Here is a 21,309-nt window from a genome sequence, read left to right as displayed (position 1 = left end):
TCAAGTTGCCATAGATAATACAGATTTAAAGATGCTCAATCTAATCTGTACTGGTACAATGTTTGCAATCTTTTAAAGTTCAATTTCCTTGTTTATTATATTTACCTTTATGTGCAAAAAATAAAGAGGGTTTTGAGTAGATATACATTTTGAAATATAATGTGATTCAGGAAGTGGACTCTCTTTGACATTGACAATTGTTGGTAATTCTAAAAAAGGGTTGTAGTTACTATTTTAGTAATTGTTTAAAATCAAGAGTAAACGAACACATTTCCCGTCATTTCTTCAAAATTGTAAAAAGAAACTCAGCAACCTTAAGTTTTCTTTCAACTATGATGATTTTAAAAAACTGAACTTTATTTATTTTACAACGATTGATAAGCAAGTTCTACAACATATATTAATATCTCTAGTTGGCGCGGATGTTAGCGCGAGGGGGTCATTGGTGTGGGAAGAAGCCGGAGTACCCGGAGAGAACCCACGTGTCCAAGCGGGCGACCGCCATACCCTATCACATACAACCACTGTCGATCATGGGTATCCAACTCGGGTCGCAGCGGTGACAAGCGAGTGCGTTGTCCACTACGCTACTTGGACACCAAACCAAAGTGGTTTGGGGTGGTTTACGATTTATAAACCGCGAAGCGGTTTATAAAAAAGCGTAAACTGTTTCAAACCATTTTATATCGTATAAAACTAATAAATATTGAATTCATTGCTTATAATTTAATTTTTTTGCCCTTCATTTTTAATAAAAACGGTCATTTGACCTTTAAATGACGTAAAAGTGTACAAAATTCAAACGTAACGTCAGGCGTTTTGTTACGTTTTTGAAGTTAGTCTTACTCTGACGTAGGCAACATTCTTCATACGATATAAAATAATCTTTTGGCCAATCAGAAAGCGCGTTACAACCAGAATTAAATTATTTGAATTTCAAAAGATTTCTAATTATAAACAGACATGACTTAAATCTAACGTCGGGGTTAAGCAGACAACAGCGGATGTAAAGATACTTTATCTATTACTAATGATCCTCTTCACATAGGAAATCACCATTAAGGCCCACTTTTGTGCGTTTCCCTTTCATTTAACAGAGACAGATAAACAAGTGAGTGTTTGTTCTTATATTTTTTTTTTAAAAATATCTTATGTTGAAAATGTTAATTATGTGTGCGTTTTCTAGTAAAGATTATTTATTAATGACCATAATGAATACAAATAAGGGGGCCTTTTTGTAATAAATAGTTTTATGTTCAACATTTTGTTAAATATGCTATCTTTGTGATATCATAATTAAAATTTTATGCTTTTCCTGGACTTGTGGATGGTTACCTTTAAATTTATCTATATTTTCTTACTACTTTGTTCATCTGTTGAATTTAATTGAATTGATTTGCTATATTCAAATGATGTTGTTATACTTGTAAGGATCAGAATATCTTCTAGCATTTGTTTATATGAGGCAAAGTCCTAAACTTCATAAAACTGTTTGTGAATGAAATCTTTCATTCTGTTTGAGAGAGACAGCAGTGAATTGAATTATCTTTAGAGTTTTTTCTTAATTGAGTAAAATAGAAAATGCTAATGAATCGTTAATTCTGACAGCGGACTTCAATTTCTACCGTATCTATTTATTTGTACATTATGGATCAAGCATATTCTACAATTAGATCTTAAGATTTGAAAAAAAAAATGTTACAGAGAGAGAGAGAGAGAGATCCAACACAAAAAGAAACATTATACTTACAATATTCTTTAAATTAGGAGTGGAAACCAAAAAGCTAGTTGATCTAATTGATAGCACTTACAGTTATGACCAAATACTATTTGTAACGCTTGCCTCCGTATTTTTGATTGTTATAAAAGACGGTTCGATGGAGGATTTGAATTATTTACTGGTGATTATATTTATTGCAAAAAGTCAATTGAATAAAGAATAAAACTATTTATTACGCTACATAGATATGCTTTAATATATTTTGTGTATGTTTTGGTAGTTATTTGATCATTTAATTATGATAAATTACAAATATAAACAATTCATAGTACAATTTTTTTTGTTTTATTTTAAATGGTGGGATCAAACTGTTAAGGACAAATGGTGGGATCAAACTGTTAAGGACGAAAATATTATAAAATAGCTGATGAAACAATTGACGAAGTCAAACCAGAAATCATGATATGGTTTTACTGTTTGATTTGAGTCTTTTTAATTAACGCTGGTTTTTTTTTTTATTTTTTTCTGCAATGATCGCTACCTCCATAACCCACATGAATCTTCAAAGAAATCATTTTATTGTTTTCATTTACATCTTTCTCTAAACAAATTAAATGAATTGATCGTGAAAAGTAAAAAATGTTTAGATTTACACATCGTAACCTGCGATATATTTAGCTTTCCCCAAACCCCATTCGCGATACGTAATTAATTGACTCCCATGTACTCCGCCTGAGACCAGTACATAAAGGTTTGTGGTCTGAAACGACTTTTTCAGTCGGCGAGCTATGTTTGTCGGCTGTTCATGCAGATAGAAGTAAGCACGTCATATATGATTTTGTAGGTAAATTATCGTAGAAAAGAATGGGAATAAGCACTTTTCCGATGTATTTTGTTGGAAATCAAAATTGGTTGCAATACACTGTTAGAAAATACTCCACAGAATTCGGAGTTCGATACGAATTATGTAAGGGAAAATGCACTCATCATTGTTCAAAAAAGTAATGTTCATGTCTTATCAACTGAATAAATCGAACAATGGATCAACTTAAAACAAACAAAACAACAAAACTTCACATTTTTCTCTGCCTCACTTTTCTCTGAAAGTCTCCTCATTATTGACAAACAATAATGAATTGGTTCATCGTTATGTTATCATACCTAACGTGTGCTGAGTCTGAAAATAATATGCTTGCCTTCCCGAAATGGCGCTAATGAGTTTAAAAAAACCATTAAAAACAGCAGACAGGTATATTTCATAATTTCTTCTAAAAGTTTCTCGAAGAGGAAAACGCTTGAGAGAAACAGTAATAATTCAGTCAAGCAAAGGTTTTTTTTTTTTGCATAATTAAGGCGTGCTGGGTCTGAGAAAAATATCATAGCTATGATAAAAAATAAGGCCAAAAAGGCGGTAAAAATGGCAAACGGCCAATTATTAAATAAATCTCTTCAAAAGGCTTATAAACTGAGGAAACAAACTATCACAAATTGGTCCAGCATAGTATTTTCTTATATCTAAGGTGTGCTGAATACGAGAAAATATGGTGATCTTTAAAAAAAAAAGGTAAAAAAGGCGGATAGTCATTTCATTAATCTCTCTTAAAGACTCACAAAAGAAAAAAATGTGAGTATTATACTTTATAATTTTGTCAAAATGGCAATTCAAATTGGGAAATAGCCAAATATAATTAATATCTCTTAAGTGATCTCACTTAAAAGCTCTTAAAAGTATAACAAAATGTGTATCATACTTTTATAATGTTGTCAAAATGGCAATTCAAATTGGCGGATAGCAAAGTTTAATTAATCTATCTTAAGGGCTCTTAAAAGAAAAAAAAATGTTTGAGTACATGTTTTATACTATTGATACCAAATATATAATTATGTAAATAACAATTAAATTTGAAGACGTTTACAAATAGAAAAAAAACTATTTATTGAAAAAGTTCTAATTTTTGTCTGCTTGTTTTATAAAGCTACCGTCTATATTTTATTTTTACAATCCTCTTTGGAATGATGCGTTTGTGTTTTAGAATTTTTAAATATCTATACACTGCAAGTTGGCACATTTGCATTTACACAGAAAGGTTCTACAATCTGTGGGGCAGTTGCAAGCTATCAAATTTAAGAAAGCTTCAGGATCAAAATCCTAGGTCATTCATTCCGGCAGCAAACAACCATCACTCAAACTTTTCATCCCATCTCGGCTGGTCATGGTAATATGGGCATGCTTATATATGCCAGTCGCCCAATCATAGTACCTTGTAGTGTGATTGTTTCATAAGAAAACGTGAGGCATATCTTAAGTTAGGGCATATTTTGGGGTGCTTTGATTTTATGAATAAAGGAAATTGAACTGTGTCAGTGGGCAATGTGTCTTGTTATACATCATATAACTGAAGAACTTCTAGAATTCTTTTAATATTTTCTGGCCAGTTTATTTCTATTGTCATAGTTGTGTCTGTACACTTTGTCGATTTCCTCGATATGCTGTTGAAATTAGAAGATGCATATCAGTAAGCGAATCAGCAGATTGCACCTGATATCATATATTGAGCGTCTTAAGCCAATGTCTTTTCAGCCTAAATCACCCTTTCCACAGTGTAATGCAGAAATTTTTTCCCTCTGTATCAATTTGTCAGCATATTTTGGCATTTCACGAACTGACAGGGTGTTCCTTAATTATTTCTATGGTAGATAGAAGAGAAGAAATCGTCAATAAAGTGTTATAAAAACCTGAAAAAAGTTTAGGAACAAAAAGGATATTTAAAATCATGAACAAAAAATGTTTAGATAACAAATACACCTTCACAAGATAAAACAGATAAAATGTTAGATAAAATTAACACTTTTTGTAAAAAGTGAAACTGTTTGGGTTTTTTATTCGTTAAAGTGTTCCAATTTAATTTGTCAGATGCACATTTGTATAATATTATACTTGCACATTTTACCACCCTTAAAGGCTTTAAAAGGGAATTATAAAATCTGGCTGTTGGCCATTTTAAAATGCCATTTTGCATATATCTCCTGACTCAGCACATCATAGTTATGTATAAAACCTTTCATTGACCGGACTACAATTGTTTGTTTCATGTTTTTTTCCCATTTTAAATCTAATAAAGAAAGTTAGGAAATCTGGCTGTCGGCCTATTTGAAAAACGTTATTTTGTCCTAATTAAGGTCATTTTTCCGTCAAAGCCATCATATCTATTCAGACTCAGGACGGCTTTATTATGTTGATAAACTTTGCTGGACCAGCATTATAATTATTGTTGGTCTCATGCTTTTTTCCTTTTATTTCCATTTATAATAAGAAACTTTAGGAAAATTTCATGAAATCTGACTGTCCGTGATTTTGACATAAAAAAAAAGTTTTTGTGGAAACCAGTATAGTTCTTCAGAATAAGCACGCCTTATTTATGATTAAAAAATTTGCTGAGCAAAATCGTTATTCTTAAAATTTCTCTCCATCAAAACTATAATCGCGCATTCAAGAAACGAAGTGACTCATTTTATTTATTCAACATTTCTCATATCATAATTTCTATGTATACAATGTACCTTTGATAAGTTCACAGTAAATATTTTCACTCTTTACGTAATCATTCGATATTATTTCATTGCAACCCTATATTTTGATGCAAATTCCCATTGACTTGGATCCGAATCATTTTTATCGAAAACGAAAGTAGGTTTTTAATTTATTTTCCAATAATAACTTATCGGGTAAAATTCAATTATAGTTTACGGACATCAACTCACACGTCATGAAATCCTAAAGGTGGAAACAGTTACTCTGGTGAAGACACTTCGTAGTTTATTGGCAAAATGTCTTAATTTATAAGTATAGATGGTTCACAGCCTATATGTTTACTTTATTGAGGATTTCTTAAAGTTAAGATAATTTTTAAGAGCTGTCGTAAGTTATGATTGCTTCGAGGAACTTTTATAACTAAGATGTGTCCTAAGACAAATCTGAGACATCAATTAGTCTTAAGGAGGCTGGAGGGTCAAAATATAATATAATATAAAACCATCAGATTTATTTGAAAATTTTATAGGCGATTTCTGAAGCTATCAACTACTACTTGATAAAGAAAAATTTCATATATTTTAATATAAAATTTTATCATTTCCCATTATCTTTATATGGAGCTCTTCTTTTAAAGGAGATCAATATTGTCTAAAATGGCAGCCACCCCCCAGCCCTCTTAAGATAGCTTTATGAACTGGTCCGTAACTTAACATCACGTTTGGTTTGTTTAATACCTCTTAGATTTTTCGGATTGTTCTGGGTTGCCGCTAGAAAAAAATAACCAATTGTAGCAGAGGAACATTACCTTAAATAAACTTTTTTTTATACAGAATGAGATTGCTAAATATTTAAAACACTGCCAAGGATGAAATGAACAGTACATTAAAAGTGTGAACAACCTGTTGTAAGAACAATCCAGACACCAACATTCCTACGGCTTTGGCCTTTTTCATAAAGAGTATCCTGTCCATTTTAAGTGTATTACATTTGAGATTGTTCCTCAAGACTAAGGCCCGGTACACACGATAAGGCTTGCCTTATAAGTCTTAAAACTTAAGTTCTTGCCTTGCCGTGTGTACACCTTTAATACACGTTTTTGCTAGCATTACAAGTCAAACCTACGAATAGAGCACTACTCTATTTCTTTATACAAGACTTAGCTGACCGGTGCTGACCTTTGTATCATATCCGATTAAAATCATTTACCCTAATGTCAATCAATCTATATCAAAACTTACATGTGGGTAGATTTGAGTGACCACAAGCTATGTGAGCAGTTAAAAGACTTAGTAACTCTGCAAAGCACTGCTGATCCATTAGAACAATCTTTTAATGGTGCTAGGGTGTTCTAGGCACAAGTCATGCAACAGTGCATTGTGTTCACCGTGTATAGCTCTTCTTTGAACTCAAAGACTTGCTAATACCCGTCTGTGTACTCTTTTCCTCTTTTTAATTAGCCAATGAAATAGATACTGCTACAGTTATGATTTCGTCTTCCAGTTTTGTAATGTTTAGAAAAACACAAAAACACGTGGGGATTATGGAAATGATGTTTTGAATCATGTAAGGTAAGCCTTATCGTGTGTACCAGCCCTAATATCAATCGCAAAGGGATGATTTTTATATAGTTTTATGTTTTATAATTTTATTTTGTGATTTTTAATTAGGAGAACTCACGACCTCTGGAACCCATTTTCCTAGCAGTGAGCGGCCAGCGCGCTAGGTTCCGTTCCTCATCGAAAGCAAGAGATTTCGTCTTGCCTAGCTATAGAATACCGAGTGTTTAGCGCGGTTGCCGCTCAATGCTAGGAGAATGGGTTCTAGAGGTAGTGAGTTCAAGCCCTTGCCGAGGCGGAGGCGGAGCTCCAATAAGGTGGATTTTTCTGTGCTTAATGTATATATATATATATCATTCACTATGTGCAGGTATATGTCAATTTGAGAGTTATTGCAAAGATTCTCTGATAATATAATTATATAGGTATTATATCTTATTTGGTATTGTAAATGTAAATAATAAATATTAAGTGAGACAGAATTTTACGCTTGAGGTGTACAAAAATATCTTTTCAAAAGCAGGAAAACTCAATTTCTTTAAGTCATAACTAGACTTTGACCCGTGCGTGCACGGGTTGACATTGCATATCGGACATTTACGAAATAGGTACATAGACACACCTTATTATTGACATTTACATAACAAAACTATAATTTAAGCCTGCAACAATGCTATTAATTTCACTACACTTTCCTTAGTTTGAATAATCTGTGTGTCGGGAAAGGTCCTCACCACAGTTAGAATGCCTCCCTTATACCCGTAATGTAGTAGAAAATTGCCGAATCGCCCCGGTACGATTTTGGAGAAAGTTCATGAAGTTGCCTTGAAAATAACAGTCAAATTCATCACAACAAACCTTTTTGAGACTGCAAATACCTTTTAACTTAAAATTTTAATCCATAAAATGGAAGAATTCAACACCTTTTCACAAACGTACACTTATTTTCTTTGTAAAACTGGGGTCCGTAGGACATTATTCATTTTTACGACATAACATATTCTATCTTTACTCTCCTAACAAATATAATGTAACTTTTTTTTGCATGTAATCAAATATTTTTTGTCATCACGAAGACAAAAATAAGTATCTAGTTGAAATGTATAATTGTTATTTTATACTTTCTCTCATAAGAAATCATTAATATATATGAACAGAATATAATATTATAATAGCAAAAGTCCAATGAAAATTTACCCCTATTTGTATGATCATTTCTGAGTTTATTCATGCAGATGTGATATTGTGGAAACATAAACAAAAGATCCCGTTAGCGTGAATGTATTGCGCAAGCGCAAGATTGTAAAATCCAAAAAATCCAGGTGATTTCTGGGATTTTTAGAGGAATTTTCGTTGATTAATAATTAGCGAAGCTTAGCTGAGAAAAAATAAAAACAAATTGGTAATCTTCAAGTACCAATGATGTTTAAAATATATAAAACAAAAGACAGTATTCTTCCGATTTCTCGGTATTAAAGACCAAAAATTCGAGTCTATTATTTTAATATAGTAGTATAGATTTGCAGTAGTTATTTTGTACTGAGGGTACATCAGGCGAAAATAAAAAAAAAAACGGACAAGATTTCCCGATATACAGTATCATTTAAATATCTTATTTCATAACATCAATGATTTTAAAGCCTATCCAATCGTGATGATCATTCTTGGACATTCTTGGACATATTAATGTCATTTAAGGAAAGTAAATGTGTGATATACTTAATCCATTTGACTCTGTTGAGTCATTCAAACAATAACATGCTTTTTTCTGCTTGCTGTGGACATGAAAATAGCTTGCATTAGATTAAAAAAAAAACAACAATTAACAACGTAATCCATTTAGCGGATTATGTATTTTTTCTGCGATTCTAGCTTCTTTCATTTAATTGTCATGGTAACTACAATCTATTTGGAAATCTGAGGTCAGTCCGTGCAAGTTACTGAAGTTTGTGCTCGCTAGCCAAGGGTCTACTCTGCTCTTCTACACCCCTTGGGATATTTAGCCGACAAAATCAAAACTCGCGCAATCTGATTGGCTGCAAAGAAAGTCGATTGAGGTTAAGTTCGTTGTGTTTTCATACAAAATTGAAATACATTCATTGTTAATTTTTTTACGTGATTAATTAATTACATATGATATATAATTACAAATATATGGGTTATAAAATTATTCTTTTTTTTTCTCCCTTTTTACGCCCATTTCTTCCAATACCCCCTTGATGAAAAATACGTATTTGAGCTGCTCCAGTTAAACCCTATCCTATCGTTAGACGGCGCTATGCTATTTCTGTAAACATTGGCTAAATCTGCCAAGAGGAACAAGTGGATCTTAAACCATTGATCGTGATGTCTTTATTCTTGTTTTCAACTTACCTGTAGCCGTCCAATTAGTTAACAGTTTTACCGAGGGCAACAGTTAACCTGTTGGACCGGCTCGCAAACTGTTGCCCAAGGCTGAGGGCCGCGGACAACAGTTTGCGAGCCGGTGTGATGAAGAATAATGACCCCCGTACAATAATGACCGGGGGTCATTTTTCGACGTAGAATAATGACCCCCCGGTCGTTATTCTACGCAGAAAAATGACCCCCCGGTCATTATTCTATGTAGAAAAATGACCCCTTTGCCTGAAGAATAAGTGTCATTTTCATAAAAATGAGCACACTCCACATGAAGAAAAGTGACCCCTGTAGAATAATGACCCCCTTATAAATTAAAGTTTTTTAGTATATTTTTTTATTATTTGTGAAATAGACTTTACACTATTGTAATTTTTACTGCTGCAGTTACAGAAAGTAACAGTAATTATAATTAATATTCAAATAAAGTTAAAGTAAAAGAAGGGGTATATCTTAGAAAATAAAAATCCTTCCGTTATAACAAGACATTAACGTATTGCATCGGGGTATGGTTGTCATCTTAAAAATGGGCATTGTCACGATTTAAGTCAAAATTTTTTTTTCCGATTTTAATGTTCACAATGCTTTTTCAATAGGCAACCAAAATTTGGTAGCCATTCGTTGAGTTATAAGCAAGTTACAGAGCTTGCAATTCTTTGCTATGTAAACGAAGCTTTTGTTTACATTTTGAATGTTGAAGTGTAAATTCCAATTTTAGACCTAATGAATCTGTAAAACGTAAGGAACTGTTCACCCCTGCGAATGTTATTGTCATTTAAATTTTAGACCACGTGTTTTTATTTCACCCTTTCTGTTTCGCAGTAAAAATCGTGCCTCGTGTTTATAGTCTATTGTAGAGAATCTAGGTACTTGTAGTCTGTAATAAAGTTGATTCAGTTTTGTATATACTGGTGTTTATATTTGTGTTCCTCTTTAATTTTGTTATGAATGGGTTACCGTATGTGAGTGACGAGTGTCGGGTGAGTGTGCTATTTTTAGATCGAGTATTTAAAGTGACCGGTTTGGGTGTAGTGGTCAGTAGAGGGTCCGGTAACGACATCAGCCGGGTGCCACGTTTTGCAGCTCCTGATTTAAGATATGGTGAATATCTCCAGTTAGCTTAATACTAAGGAGAAATGGGTAGCCATTGAAATTTTGGATTCTGTTAGGCGGGCACATGTTTTCCTAGCCGGTAAGGTTGTTTTGTTGTTATTTTGTACATTTCGTTGGTAATTTAGTTCTTAGTGTAATTGGTAGTATGTTTGTATGTTTATCGGGACTTTATTAGTCACAGTATGTTTTTTTCAGTGCGTAAGGGTGTTTGATACAATTACCTGAAATACAGACTGGTGTGCTAGACGGAAATTTTCCTATGGAAGGTCGTGGGGACAATTGACGAAGGTCGGGGACGCATTCTATGCTGAGTGGGGCGTGGCTTTCTATCAGGGCAGTGTCGTAGACTGGAAGCGAGAGACCTGCGAGTCCGGGGCTTTCGGTTAGGATAGCGACAAGAGGGACAGGAAATTTGACGAGGGCAGGAGCGTCTCGAGTGCATAGTGACCTTGAGTTCATTTTCAGAGAGGTTTTAAGTGATAAAAAAGCGACTGTTATTACAGGCTAATTTTCATATACATGCTTTTGAGCTGAAATTTGAAGTAATTGTAAATTCACGGTATTTTGAATTATTGAACTTTAATATTTTTTTGAGTAAATTTTTCAACAAGAGTTTTATTGGTTGAATTAGCTTATAAACAACATTTTGTAGTTTACTTCCATTTTATATCTGATACAGTGTGATTTAATCTTGAATTTAGTTGATAGTATCAGATATTTGTTCATTTGTTTAATTGAATTATTATTCTTTTTTTTGTTATGTTCGAATGAGAGTGGTGTGAAAGGGGGAGTGAGAATAATGATTTGTTTTGTTTATTAATTTTTTTTTTCAAATTAAACTTGTTTATTTTCTTTACAAAATCTTATTGTTCATTCAGCTGACAAAATCCAAAAAGAACTCATTACATAGTCAAATATAAATTCTAGAGGTTTATTGATTTTAAACTTTATCTTCAATAATTGGTGGTAAAATGTGTTCTAGAATACAAAAAATAGTTTTTTTCTGCTGTTGCGACATTTAACATGCGAAGTAGAGATCCCCTCTAAGAATTAATTTTCGATCCGCGCCTGACCTATATAGTAATAACATCAATAGTGAAACAGACTGTACTATTTTATGCAGAATGTTCCTTTAAAATGGCTTGATACACTAAGTTTTTATGCAAAACATTCACCCATTAATTTTTTTTAAAATTGGTATTGCACACCACAAGCATCAAACATGGCTATGATTTTAATAAGCAACCTAATGTTTATATTATCAACCACTCTACACGTGGTTGAACACGAACGATAACTCTGTTCTGAATATCATCGTTTAATTCAAAAATCCGCTGGATTGTGAAATAAGACATACATCTTAAAAGATGTTGATATTTTAACATAAATCAAAGTAGAATATGATATGAAAATCGACCAGTTATAACTTACGTATTTTGAGAATATTATCCGAACACTTATACTTCCGCTCGAAATTTCACAGGAACTGAACAAATCTCGGTGAAGTCTCGTGACTTATATAAATTCAGCACTCTTGAATACAAGATCTTTTTAAACTCTGTATGCATGTCTTCAATCTTTGTTAGAAAAATTTTCTTGAAAGCAACTATAACAATTCTTTTCTGAGAGTTCATAATTAATTGAAAATTTATGTTTTTATTTGCAGGTTGAAGGCAAAATCCAGGAGTAAGCATGAACAGACCTAGATTGTGAGACATTTTCGTTAGACTCCACATACCACAATGGCGTGTGATTTCAGGACTTTTTCTATCCTGCAAGGTTCCTTCCTATTCCCAGTGCTATTAACTATTTCGTTATTTAGTGGAATTTATTCCCAGACATGTAAGTATTTTTTTGCTGCAAATAAATAATATTCACATCAAATCCTCTTATGAGAAAAAATATCTTGTGTCCAATGAGTTTTGTGGCTATTTTTAGTATTACATTTTATAATTGTGAATAGTACTGTTTTCATTTTCTATGTGAGCTCCAATAACTGCATTTCCTATTGTATGTGTTTCAGTTTTAAAGTTTGTAGACTAAAACATGAATAAAAACCTGTAAGAGATAAAACATATTTCTATGATCATGTCTTTATGTTCAAGCTCTTCCTGGTTACCCAAGCCTAGCAGGTGATTATGAGAAAAATGAGGGAGAAACTATTACATTGAGCTGTTCTGCTATCGGTGGAAACCCTCTTCCATCGGTTCAGTGGTACAAGAACCAGCAGTTGGTGGATCCTGGAAGCAGTTCAAGTGGAAACGGTGATGGAATTTATACGGATCCTCCAAAGTCACTTACAACAATTACACTTTCGACGTGTCAAGATCTGATAACCTTGTGTCCTACATTTGTAGAATACAAAACTCTCTGATGGCCAGCCCTGTAGAGCGTGCCTGGACCATTAGCATTTATGGTAAGAGTTTACATGTTTTTGTGGAGGGATTTGCAAATATGTATTGGTTAATAACTTTATATATGATTGGAAAGATAAAAATCAATTAAAAATCTTCGTATGCATATCTTCCTCATAGTTCAAGTAAAATAAGTATCTTAGAGAAAAACAATAAATTATAAATCATAAGTTTTACAACTAATGAAGTCTTTAAAGTATTTTTAAAATTCTGCATTTAAATTTTAATAAAAGTACATAGAAAATTTACAACAGAGGTTTCCTTTCCTTCCAGTTCCTTCAGAACAGCCCTTTATCTCCGGTCCAGATCCTACCATTACAACAGCACTCAGTTCAGGAAGTACATACAAGTATATTTGTACTGCCCAGAATGGCCGACCTGCCCCAAACCTCAGGTGGAAGTTAGGAACATCCCTGTTAAGATCTATTGAGTTTCATCAAGGAATCACAGAAAATACTACAACCAATGCAGACAGTACCCTCAGCAAAAGTAGCACGCTGAGCTGGGTACCTATAGTTGACGACAATGGCAAGAATCTATACTGTCAGACTGACCAAACCACAGCCAGAGCAGGAGCAATCCAAAAGTCTACCTCTGTACATATAGTTGTACAGCGTAAGTAGTAACATGTAAATGCTTTAGTTAGAAGGTTTCATGTTTCATGATGCAAGATCAAGGTACTGGTACATATTACTTGAAAGAACTCATATATGAAATGTGTCATCTTTGTACTATGTTGTATAAACCTTGTCATGAATGTTGTTTAAGGAATGTAAAGGGCATTGTTTTTTCTTTAAAATATTTAAGGGCCTTGTGTATATACAATCACTTTATTGCTGAGGTGCAAACACAAGGTAACCTTTTTCAACCAATGGTTGAACTATATGTTTTAGTGAGTCACCAACTTTTGTAAAAGTGCTGTTCCAGTGTTCTGTCTTAGACTCTTACCACCCCCCAATATTTCTTCCTGACTGTCCTTATTCACAAGGTATTAGCAAAGCAGTATGGGTAAACAAAATGATGTTTCACACTGTTCCTCATTGGTTAATTGATCGGATTACCCATAATGCTTTTTGAAGTACCTGGCACTCCAATCTGCCATTGGCAGTATCACATACAACACCTGAAAATCACTGTCCAAATTCTGAAACTTTATAGTCTCAATGAGTTCATATATACACTGCATTTTATACAGATCAATTGCAATTTGAATTAAAGCCAGACCATCTATAGATTAGAGAAAGAAACAACTCTAAACAAGATATTTCTCTCTACTAGTTTAGTAAATCTTGTAGAATAGTAACTTTATTGGTAGTTGTATAGAATATGAATTTAATTTTTACCCATTCATAGAACAATATACCGGTACATGTACTGTTTAAGTGTTTTTATAGGTTTACATGATTTTGAACATGTGAATCAATTTTAAATCCAATTCTTTTCCCACTCTCTGTTTTTCCGATTCTGTGTTGCGTGATGTGTATAGAGTTATAGTCTGTCCCAAGTTATTGCTTCCATCGCTTTTTGATGATTTTTAATAAAATTACACATACCTGTGAAAGAAATAGTTGAAATCGTTAAAAGGGAATATATCCAAGATATCCTCATAGAACAATTATCCCTTTCCACTCAGAAAAATTCACAGGAACGAAAACAGATTCCTTACAGAGATTTATAATGGGGATGTTTACATTATTTCTCCATTCGGAATACACTCGGAATACGTCGCGCAATTTTTTAACGTTATCATCCGGGCTTATAAATGGCTGTTGCAATGCAAAATCTCCGTAGACTTTCAATTTCGGGATGTGTATTGAAACCTGAAGCGGTAGAGGGGGCGTTTCAAAACAGATAATCTGGACATTTTTTATATTAGTGGATGAACGTAGTTTGAGCACAAAGGTATTTACTATTATAGAAATATCAAGCAAAAAGTGGTGGAAGCAAAAACTCGGGACAGAGTATAATTGTTTTACCCAGTCATTATTGCCCCTGTCCTTGTGTTTCATGGTAAATTTTGAATGGTGTGACCTCAGATTTTGAATTGACAATATTCAAGACAATTGCATCAAAAGTTTTGCATCACATTCACTACAAAATCAATGTATGATCGAGTATACTTGTTCTTTCATGTTGCTACATGTATGCACTTTGTCAGCTATTCACAGAATGATGCATGTATTAAAGGTTTGTATTGGACAAAATCTGTTACACAAGACTACTCCATACCTCTCTATTATGTTCGCATGTTTCTTTAATTTTGCTTCTGATCTGAAACATTATTACATATATTCATTGACATAGGATATTAAGCTCACCTGGCTAAAGCTGAAGAGACTTACTATATTGTAACCATTATATATATATAGCCAGTATTGTATAGCTAGGGTTTATTATACAGTGCAGGAGATTTGATTGTTCGCAAGATTCATGAATTCCAGTAGTCCATGCATATTTAAATCAAAACCCTTGAACTCAAAATCTTTGAATGATAATACAAAGCAAGATTGAGGAATTTTTAGAATCAATTAAGTAGTAGTCTTTGATTGGCCATACAATTTAGGCTGAAAAATCAGTGTTTCAGCACAGGATATGTTATACAGAACATTGAAACAATTGCAGTAAATGAAAAAAAAAATCATTCCAATGATCTGTACTTGCAGAAATTCCTATCCTCCAGATTGGCTTCATAAGCTATACCGCCCAGGTTGGCTCCTCTGTGACCTTATCTTGCCGTGTTATAAGTGCAACCCCAGCCATTACAGATTTATTCTGGAGGAAACAGGTCAATGGGGTCTACACCCGGATCACCATTGACAATAATCGATTCTTTGGCGGCTCCACCAGCAATGCTAATCTAACCATTAGCAATGTGGCTCTGAGTGATCAGACCAGCTACCAGTGCTCCGCCACCAACAGCGCAGGAACGGGCAACAGTGGCGCCACCACCCTCTCCGTATCAGGAAGTATGTTCTTGTTCATTTCTCGTCTGTCTATTATGCGTTATAGAAAAATATATAAATTGATTTTTTAATGAAATATTGTGTATATGAAATGCCAATTTGTAGTATATGAAATGCTAATTTGTGAGTCACACGTATCACTGTTCACATTCATATGTCCCATGCTGTGGGTTAGGAAAAGATCGATGAGCAACTCTTTGTCACAAATCACAGGCTCTTTAAAAAGCTATGGATTTGAGAGGAGCTATGGTTTGAGTACAAAGGGTGGCATTTGATGTGCTCGATGAAAAGACATGGTATACAAGAGCTATCTATGGTTGAATTCTGATGTTCATCAAGTGCATGTGTAGAAAGTCGTTGTTTCTCATGCTTGATGTATTGAGACGGTCATTACACTAGTGTACCACTGAAGTGCAGAGCTCCATTTAAAGATTCAAAAATTAATGATTTAAAAACATTAAATGTTAAAGTGGTAGGGACTTATAGTTAATGTATAAAACTTATTGCCAATCATTTGACTGAATAACAAAAAATATTCAAAGAGGAAAATGAGCTTACATCAGTGTAATGACCTTAATTCACATCATAAATCTCCCTTGTTACCATTCAAAAAGCTTATTTATACGCAAATTCTGTGAAAACAATTAGTACCATTAAATTCTTCATGCAATTTACTACTAATATCGCCTCTTTATTTGCCCCAGACTTTCTCCGAAACACGATACCGACCTCGGAAAATCAAGTATGTTGACTTTACATCGAGATTGAGAGTCACCATTTTTACATGTAAACAAAGTGCACCACATGAATTTACGGGACTGTAGCTGCAGAACTGTAGCTCTCCGGGGAAAAAAATATTGACAGACCGGAGAGCTACAGGGCCACCCATTGAAAAATTTGTATATTTATTGTGCAGAAAAACGTGCGCTAGTTTTCGACTAATTTACCTTATTTATACGCAAATTCTGTGGAAACAATTAGTACCATTAAATTCTTCATGCAATTTACTACTGATATCGTCTCTTCACTTGCATCGGATAGTCTTTGAAACACCATCACCAGTCCCGTAAATTCATGTGGTGCACTTTGTTTACATGTAAAAATGGCGACTCTCGATCTCGATGTAAATTCAACATACTTGATTTTCCGAGGTCAGTAGCGTGTTTCGGAGAAAGTCTGAGGCAAATAAAGAGACGATATCAGTAGTAAATTGCATGAAGAATTTAATGGTAATGATTGTTTTCACAAAATTTGCGTATAAATAAGGTAAATCAGTCCAAACTAGCGCACGTTTTTCTGCGCAATAAATATACAATTTTTTCAATGGGTGGCCCTGTAGCTCTCCGGTCTGTCAATATTTTTTCCCGGAGAGCTACAGTTCTGCAGCTAGCTCCTTCCCAACTTCGCACTCTGGCCTTCGCATCTTCGCACTTTTGCCGTCGCCTTTTTTGATTGCATTGAGCAAGTCTCGGTCGATTAAATAGAATTTAATGCAGGCACGGTACTTGCCAAGATGTTCCGATTAATCCAGGCTATTATTGGTACGCATGCGCTAGGCGGTAGCAAGTCATTTCGGCCTTTTCTACGCTCGGCCGGCCCTAAATATGTTTGGCCCTAGCGAGATTCGGCCTTAGATACCTAGTCGTTTCGGCCTGATTTATTAATTACTGTTGTTTTAATAAATGTGTTTGTTACAGTATTTTCTGTGTCGTTGTTTTTGGAAATGGTGTGTGTCCCCTATCTTCGACATTAAAGTTTCCGTCAATTAAGATAATTAATCGACCATTTACCAAAGGGTACAAATTTAAAGATGAGATTATAATAAGGCAAATCAGAGTCAACATAGAAAATGAAGAGAACTACACGATGAGACGATAATTGGCGTCAGTGTCATAAAAGGCGGGTTACCTTTCCCAAATTATATTTCCTGATCTCCAAGTCATCACGATGTCAGGTAAGTTTTTACAAGTTGCATGTCACCTTTATATAGTTAATATGTTAAAAATTAATTAAAGCAACATGAGCTGTATTTTCTAGTATTTTATTTTGCTGCAAAAACCTGCTAGTATGCTTAGTCTGTATGTAAGTAAACTTGTACAGGACGATGATAGTTCAATTTTGCTTCAATTTAGGCTTCTTAACGGAAACCATGATATTTCTTGTCATTTTAGAAGAAAATAATATTTTTCTATAACATTTTCGTGAAAAAAAATAGTTCAACAGGAAAATTGCAGCTCATATTGCTTTAACTATTAAGGATACAATCTTGTACAAAGAACGTATAGTCTGTATCATTCTTATATTAGTTAATTTCTGGTGTAGCATTATAGAATATAAAGAAGCAGGACCCCTTTCACTAAGATTTTTCAATGACGTTTACTTTGATAGCTAGAAATTAAGATATATATATTATTTATTTGTATTTATTCAATTCCTACTTACTTCAAATTTATCTATTGATTAGTAATTTGTTTAATTTTCTTTTCACAGTGACATGGAAGATCCTGTTCCTACCGACACGATTATGGAGGACAACGAAGTCCGCTAAGAGATAGTTGAGAGTGGCACGAAGAGCGGAGGAAAAAAACTCGTCAGCAGCGAAGGATATTCTTATACTCTGAAGGCAGGTGTAATCAAATTATATAGGAATCATGTATTCTGCGGTATTTCTTGTATAAGTTATTTATTAATGATATATATATATATATATATATATATATATATATATATATATATATATATATATATATATATATATATATATATATATATATTTTAGACAGCTGGTCCTCGTACAACGATATGGAGGTGCAGCGTGCGAAGGAAAGACCTCTGGTGTCGAGCTGTTGTTTCTCAGCGGGGGAACGAGTTCGTGTGCGGGTCTGTTGATCACATCCACCCACCAGAGGCAGGTCTACTCAAGCGGACAGTTATAGCTGCAAAGGTTAGTTTGCTACTACCTTGAATATAATTGTATTGATTGATTACTAAACCAAAAACTTTATTTAGTTATGTTGATTTTTTAATTTATATATTATTTACTTTATTTTATATTTATAAATTAATTAAATAATTAATTAATGAATTTATTTATTTATTTATTCTAAATTGCACGTCCGAGTGGAAGCCATTTAACAACCATACAGAGCATCTGGGGACATATTAGAGGACGCCTTCTCGATTACCAACGAAAATGACTTTAACCTGCCCAATCAACAGTATCTTCAGAGAGCTGCGAATTGCATCCGACAAAAACTGAGGCCTGCAGAGCCCAAGGACTTATGCAATTAACCTTTGAGGTATAATGAGTAAAAATGAGTAGAAAACAATAAGAGAGTTGACTTAAATGCATCAGCATTATATTAATATTATTAAGGAATTTGATAGTATATTGGTATAAAATGCATCAGTTTTATAAAATAGAGAATTTGACAACATATTGGATATCATTTATAGATATACTAGTATATCTTACAAGTTTACAAACAACTTATTTAATGTTGTATTTCCAGATTGACCAACGGTTCCTTGGATGTGAAGACTTCATACAGGGTGACGTGCGGGTAGAGAACGAGCGCCACATCCTCCTTGCAGCCCCCCTTCAGAAGGAGCTACTGAAGACGGCGAAGAATTGGTACCTGGATGGGACATTCAAGATCATTCGTCGACTGTTCGAACAACTGTTCTCCATCCATGGTTTCATACAGAAGGACGACTGTATGAAGCAAGTCCCTCTTCTCCTCGTCCTGATGTCGAGACGCCGAAAGAGGGATTACGTAGCAGTAAGTATATTAATAAAGAAGCATAATGTCAATGTAAATTACTAACTATTATTAATAATTGGCAAACTATATAACAATATATTATTAATTTTAAAAAATATATATATAAAATATAGTAGTAAAAGAAAACTTTTAAAATTGAATTTGATCTTAACCAATATATATCTGTTATAGGTGTTTCAGAAGATACGCAGTCTTTTGCCTGACCTGGCGGTTGAGGGCTTCGTCATGGACTTCGAACGAGGTACATGTTTATTATTGTTATATTCAAATAGTATATTGATAAATAAATATTATAATATATATTATATAAATATAAATTTATAAAATTCATATGAAAGTTAATATTTTTTAAAACTAATATTGTGAAAATATTTTTCAGCCACATGGTCTGTAGTAGAGGAGGTGTTTCCGGATGCTCGGGTGCAAGGTTGCTCTTTCCACTGGGGACAGGCAGTGATGAGGAAGGTGGCAAATCTTTGCCTCAAGACAACATACGAGGAACGACAGGGGGTTCATCGGCTGATCCGGAAATTGTTTGCCCTGTCATTTCTTCCGGGGAACATTTGACAACTTGAGGCAGCTCGCCACAACACAACTTTTGCGACAGCTGTTCCAGTACGTTGAGGATACGTGGATCAACAGTGACGTGTGGGGGATCCGCCAGTGGTCCGTGTTCCGACTGGCGGTGAGAACGAACAACGACGTTGAAGGTACATATATAAATAAAGTGTGAACAGTTTTTATGTAATATATGGAAGGAATGTTAAACCAGTTTTAAATAATTTGATTTTCTAATCTTAATTCGTATATTAACTTATATATACTCTGTACTTTTTTTTCATTATTTTAATATTTTGGTTTTTTTTAAGGCTGGCACCGGCGGATGATTGGAAAGGCAGGGAAGGCCAAGCTCCAATTTTACGTCCTTGTTCCCCTGCTGCTGAAGGAAGCCAGCCAGTTGAGCATCATCATGCGGCTTGTGGATGAGCAACAACTCACACGTTACCAGAGAGTGACCTCCCGACGAATCCACGGGACCCTCCATGAGCTCTGGGCCGAGTACGAAGAGAGGACCATCACTACATCCCTTTTTCTGCCACGAGTAGGACAGGTGGTCGCGCCAGCTGTTCCCAGACCGGACGAGTGACAGCTAGTGAATCGCGTGAGAAAGTGATAGTGATAGCGTTAGTATTAGTGTTATAGTTCTGGACTGGACTGATGAGAAGGACTGGACTGTATATATTATATTATTTATGAATCTGTTATTATGTTTTATGTTTAGTTGTTTATTCTTTACTGTCGTAGTTGTTTAGTGCTTGTTGTAGTTGTTTAGTGCCTGTTTAGTGCTCATTACTTCGCTTATGACATGACATGTATTTAAATAAAAAGGTTTTTGATTGACTTAATTCTCATTTGATTATTTACCTGGGTTTAGAGAGTTGTCTACATCATAATAATTTAACCTACTATAATTTTTTATTTATAAAAATTCCGAAAATAGGCTAAGAATGACTAAGAATAATAAATAAATATTCAAACTCTAAATAGAGTTCCAAAAATTGGCTAAGAGTAATTCACCGACTTATTAATACACTCTAAATACAAATAAGAATGTCTAAGAGTAATAAGTATTCAAACAGTTATTGATACACAAATAATTAAACTCAGGCCGAAACGACTAAGGGTCAAACTACTTCGGGCCGAACCTATTAGGGTCCGAATTGATCAAGGACCGAACGAGGGAAAGGCCGAAACGACTAGAAATCCGCTAGGCCATCGCGCTTACTATGAATGTTTATAAATGTTTTAATGTGTACATTTGACAT

The 21,309-nt window shown here is 34.0% G+C and overlaps 1 protein-coding gene and 1 pseudogene across 1 annotated transcript; both read left to right on the top strand.

Annotated features, from left to right (window-relative positions):
* Positions 1-1,065: 1,065 nt before the first annotated feature.
* LOC128162060 (synaptogenesis protein syg-2-like) lies at positions 1,066-16,277 on the top strand (annotated as a pseudogene).
* A 1,175-nt stretch (positions 16,278-17,452) lies between these two features.
* Positions 17,453-20,818, top strand: LOC128162061 (uncharacterized). The gene is made up of 7 exons (XM_052825249.1): positions 17,453-17,652; positions 18,189-18,325; positions 18,482-18,997; positions 19,211-19,480; positions 19,655-19,724; positions 19,863-20,193; positions 20,353-20,818. Exons 3-6 carry the CDS (start codon positions 18,980-18,982, stop codon positions 20,048-20,050), a joined length of 546 nt encoding a protein of 181 aa, XP_052681209.1. The 5' UTR covers positions 17,453-17,652; positions 18,189-18,325; positions 18,482-18,979; the 3' UTR covers positions 20,051-20,193; positions 20,353-20,818.
* Positions 20,819-21,309: the final 491 nt, after the last annotated feature.

This window comes from Crassostrea angulata, chromosome 9 (assembly GCF_025612915.1).
Source record: "Crassostrea angulata isolate pt1a10 chromosome 9, ASM2561291v2, whole genome shotgun sequence".
NCBI classification, from domain to species: Eukaryota; Metazoa; Mollusca; class Bivalvia; order Ostreida; family Ostreidae; genus Magallana; species Magallana angulata.
The sequence above is the reverse complement of the archived record's forward strand: the minus strand, read 5'-3'. Positions and strand labels throughout refer to the sequence as shown.

Coding starts and splice junctions, on each gene's coding strand:
- LOC128162061 (XM_052825249.1), top strand. Junction 19,481..19,654: donor GAAAGAGGGATTACGTAGCA/GTAAGTATATTA, acceptor TATCTGTTATAG/GTGTTTCAGAAGATACGCAG. Junction 19,725..19,862: donor CGTCATGGACTTCGAACGAG/GTACATGTTTAT, acceptor AATATTTTTCAG/CCACATGGTCTGTAGTAGAG.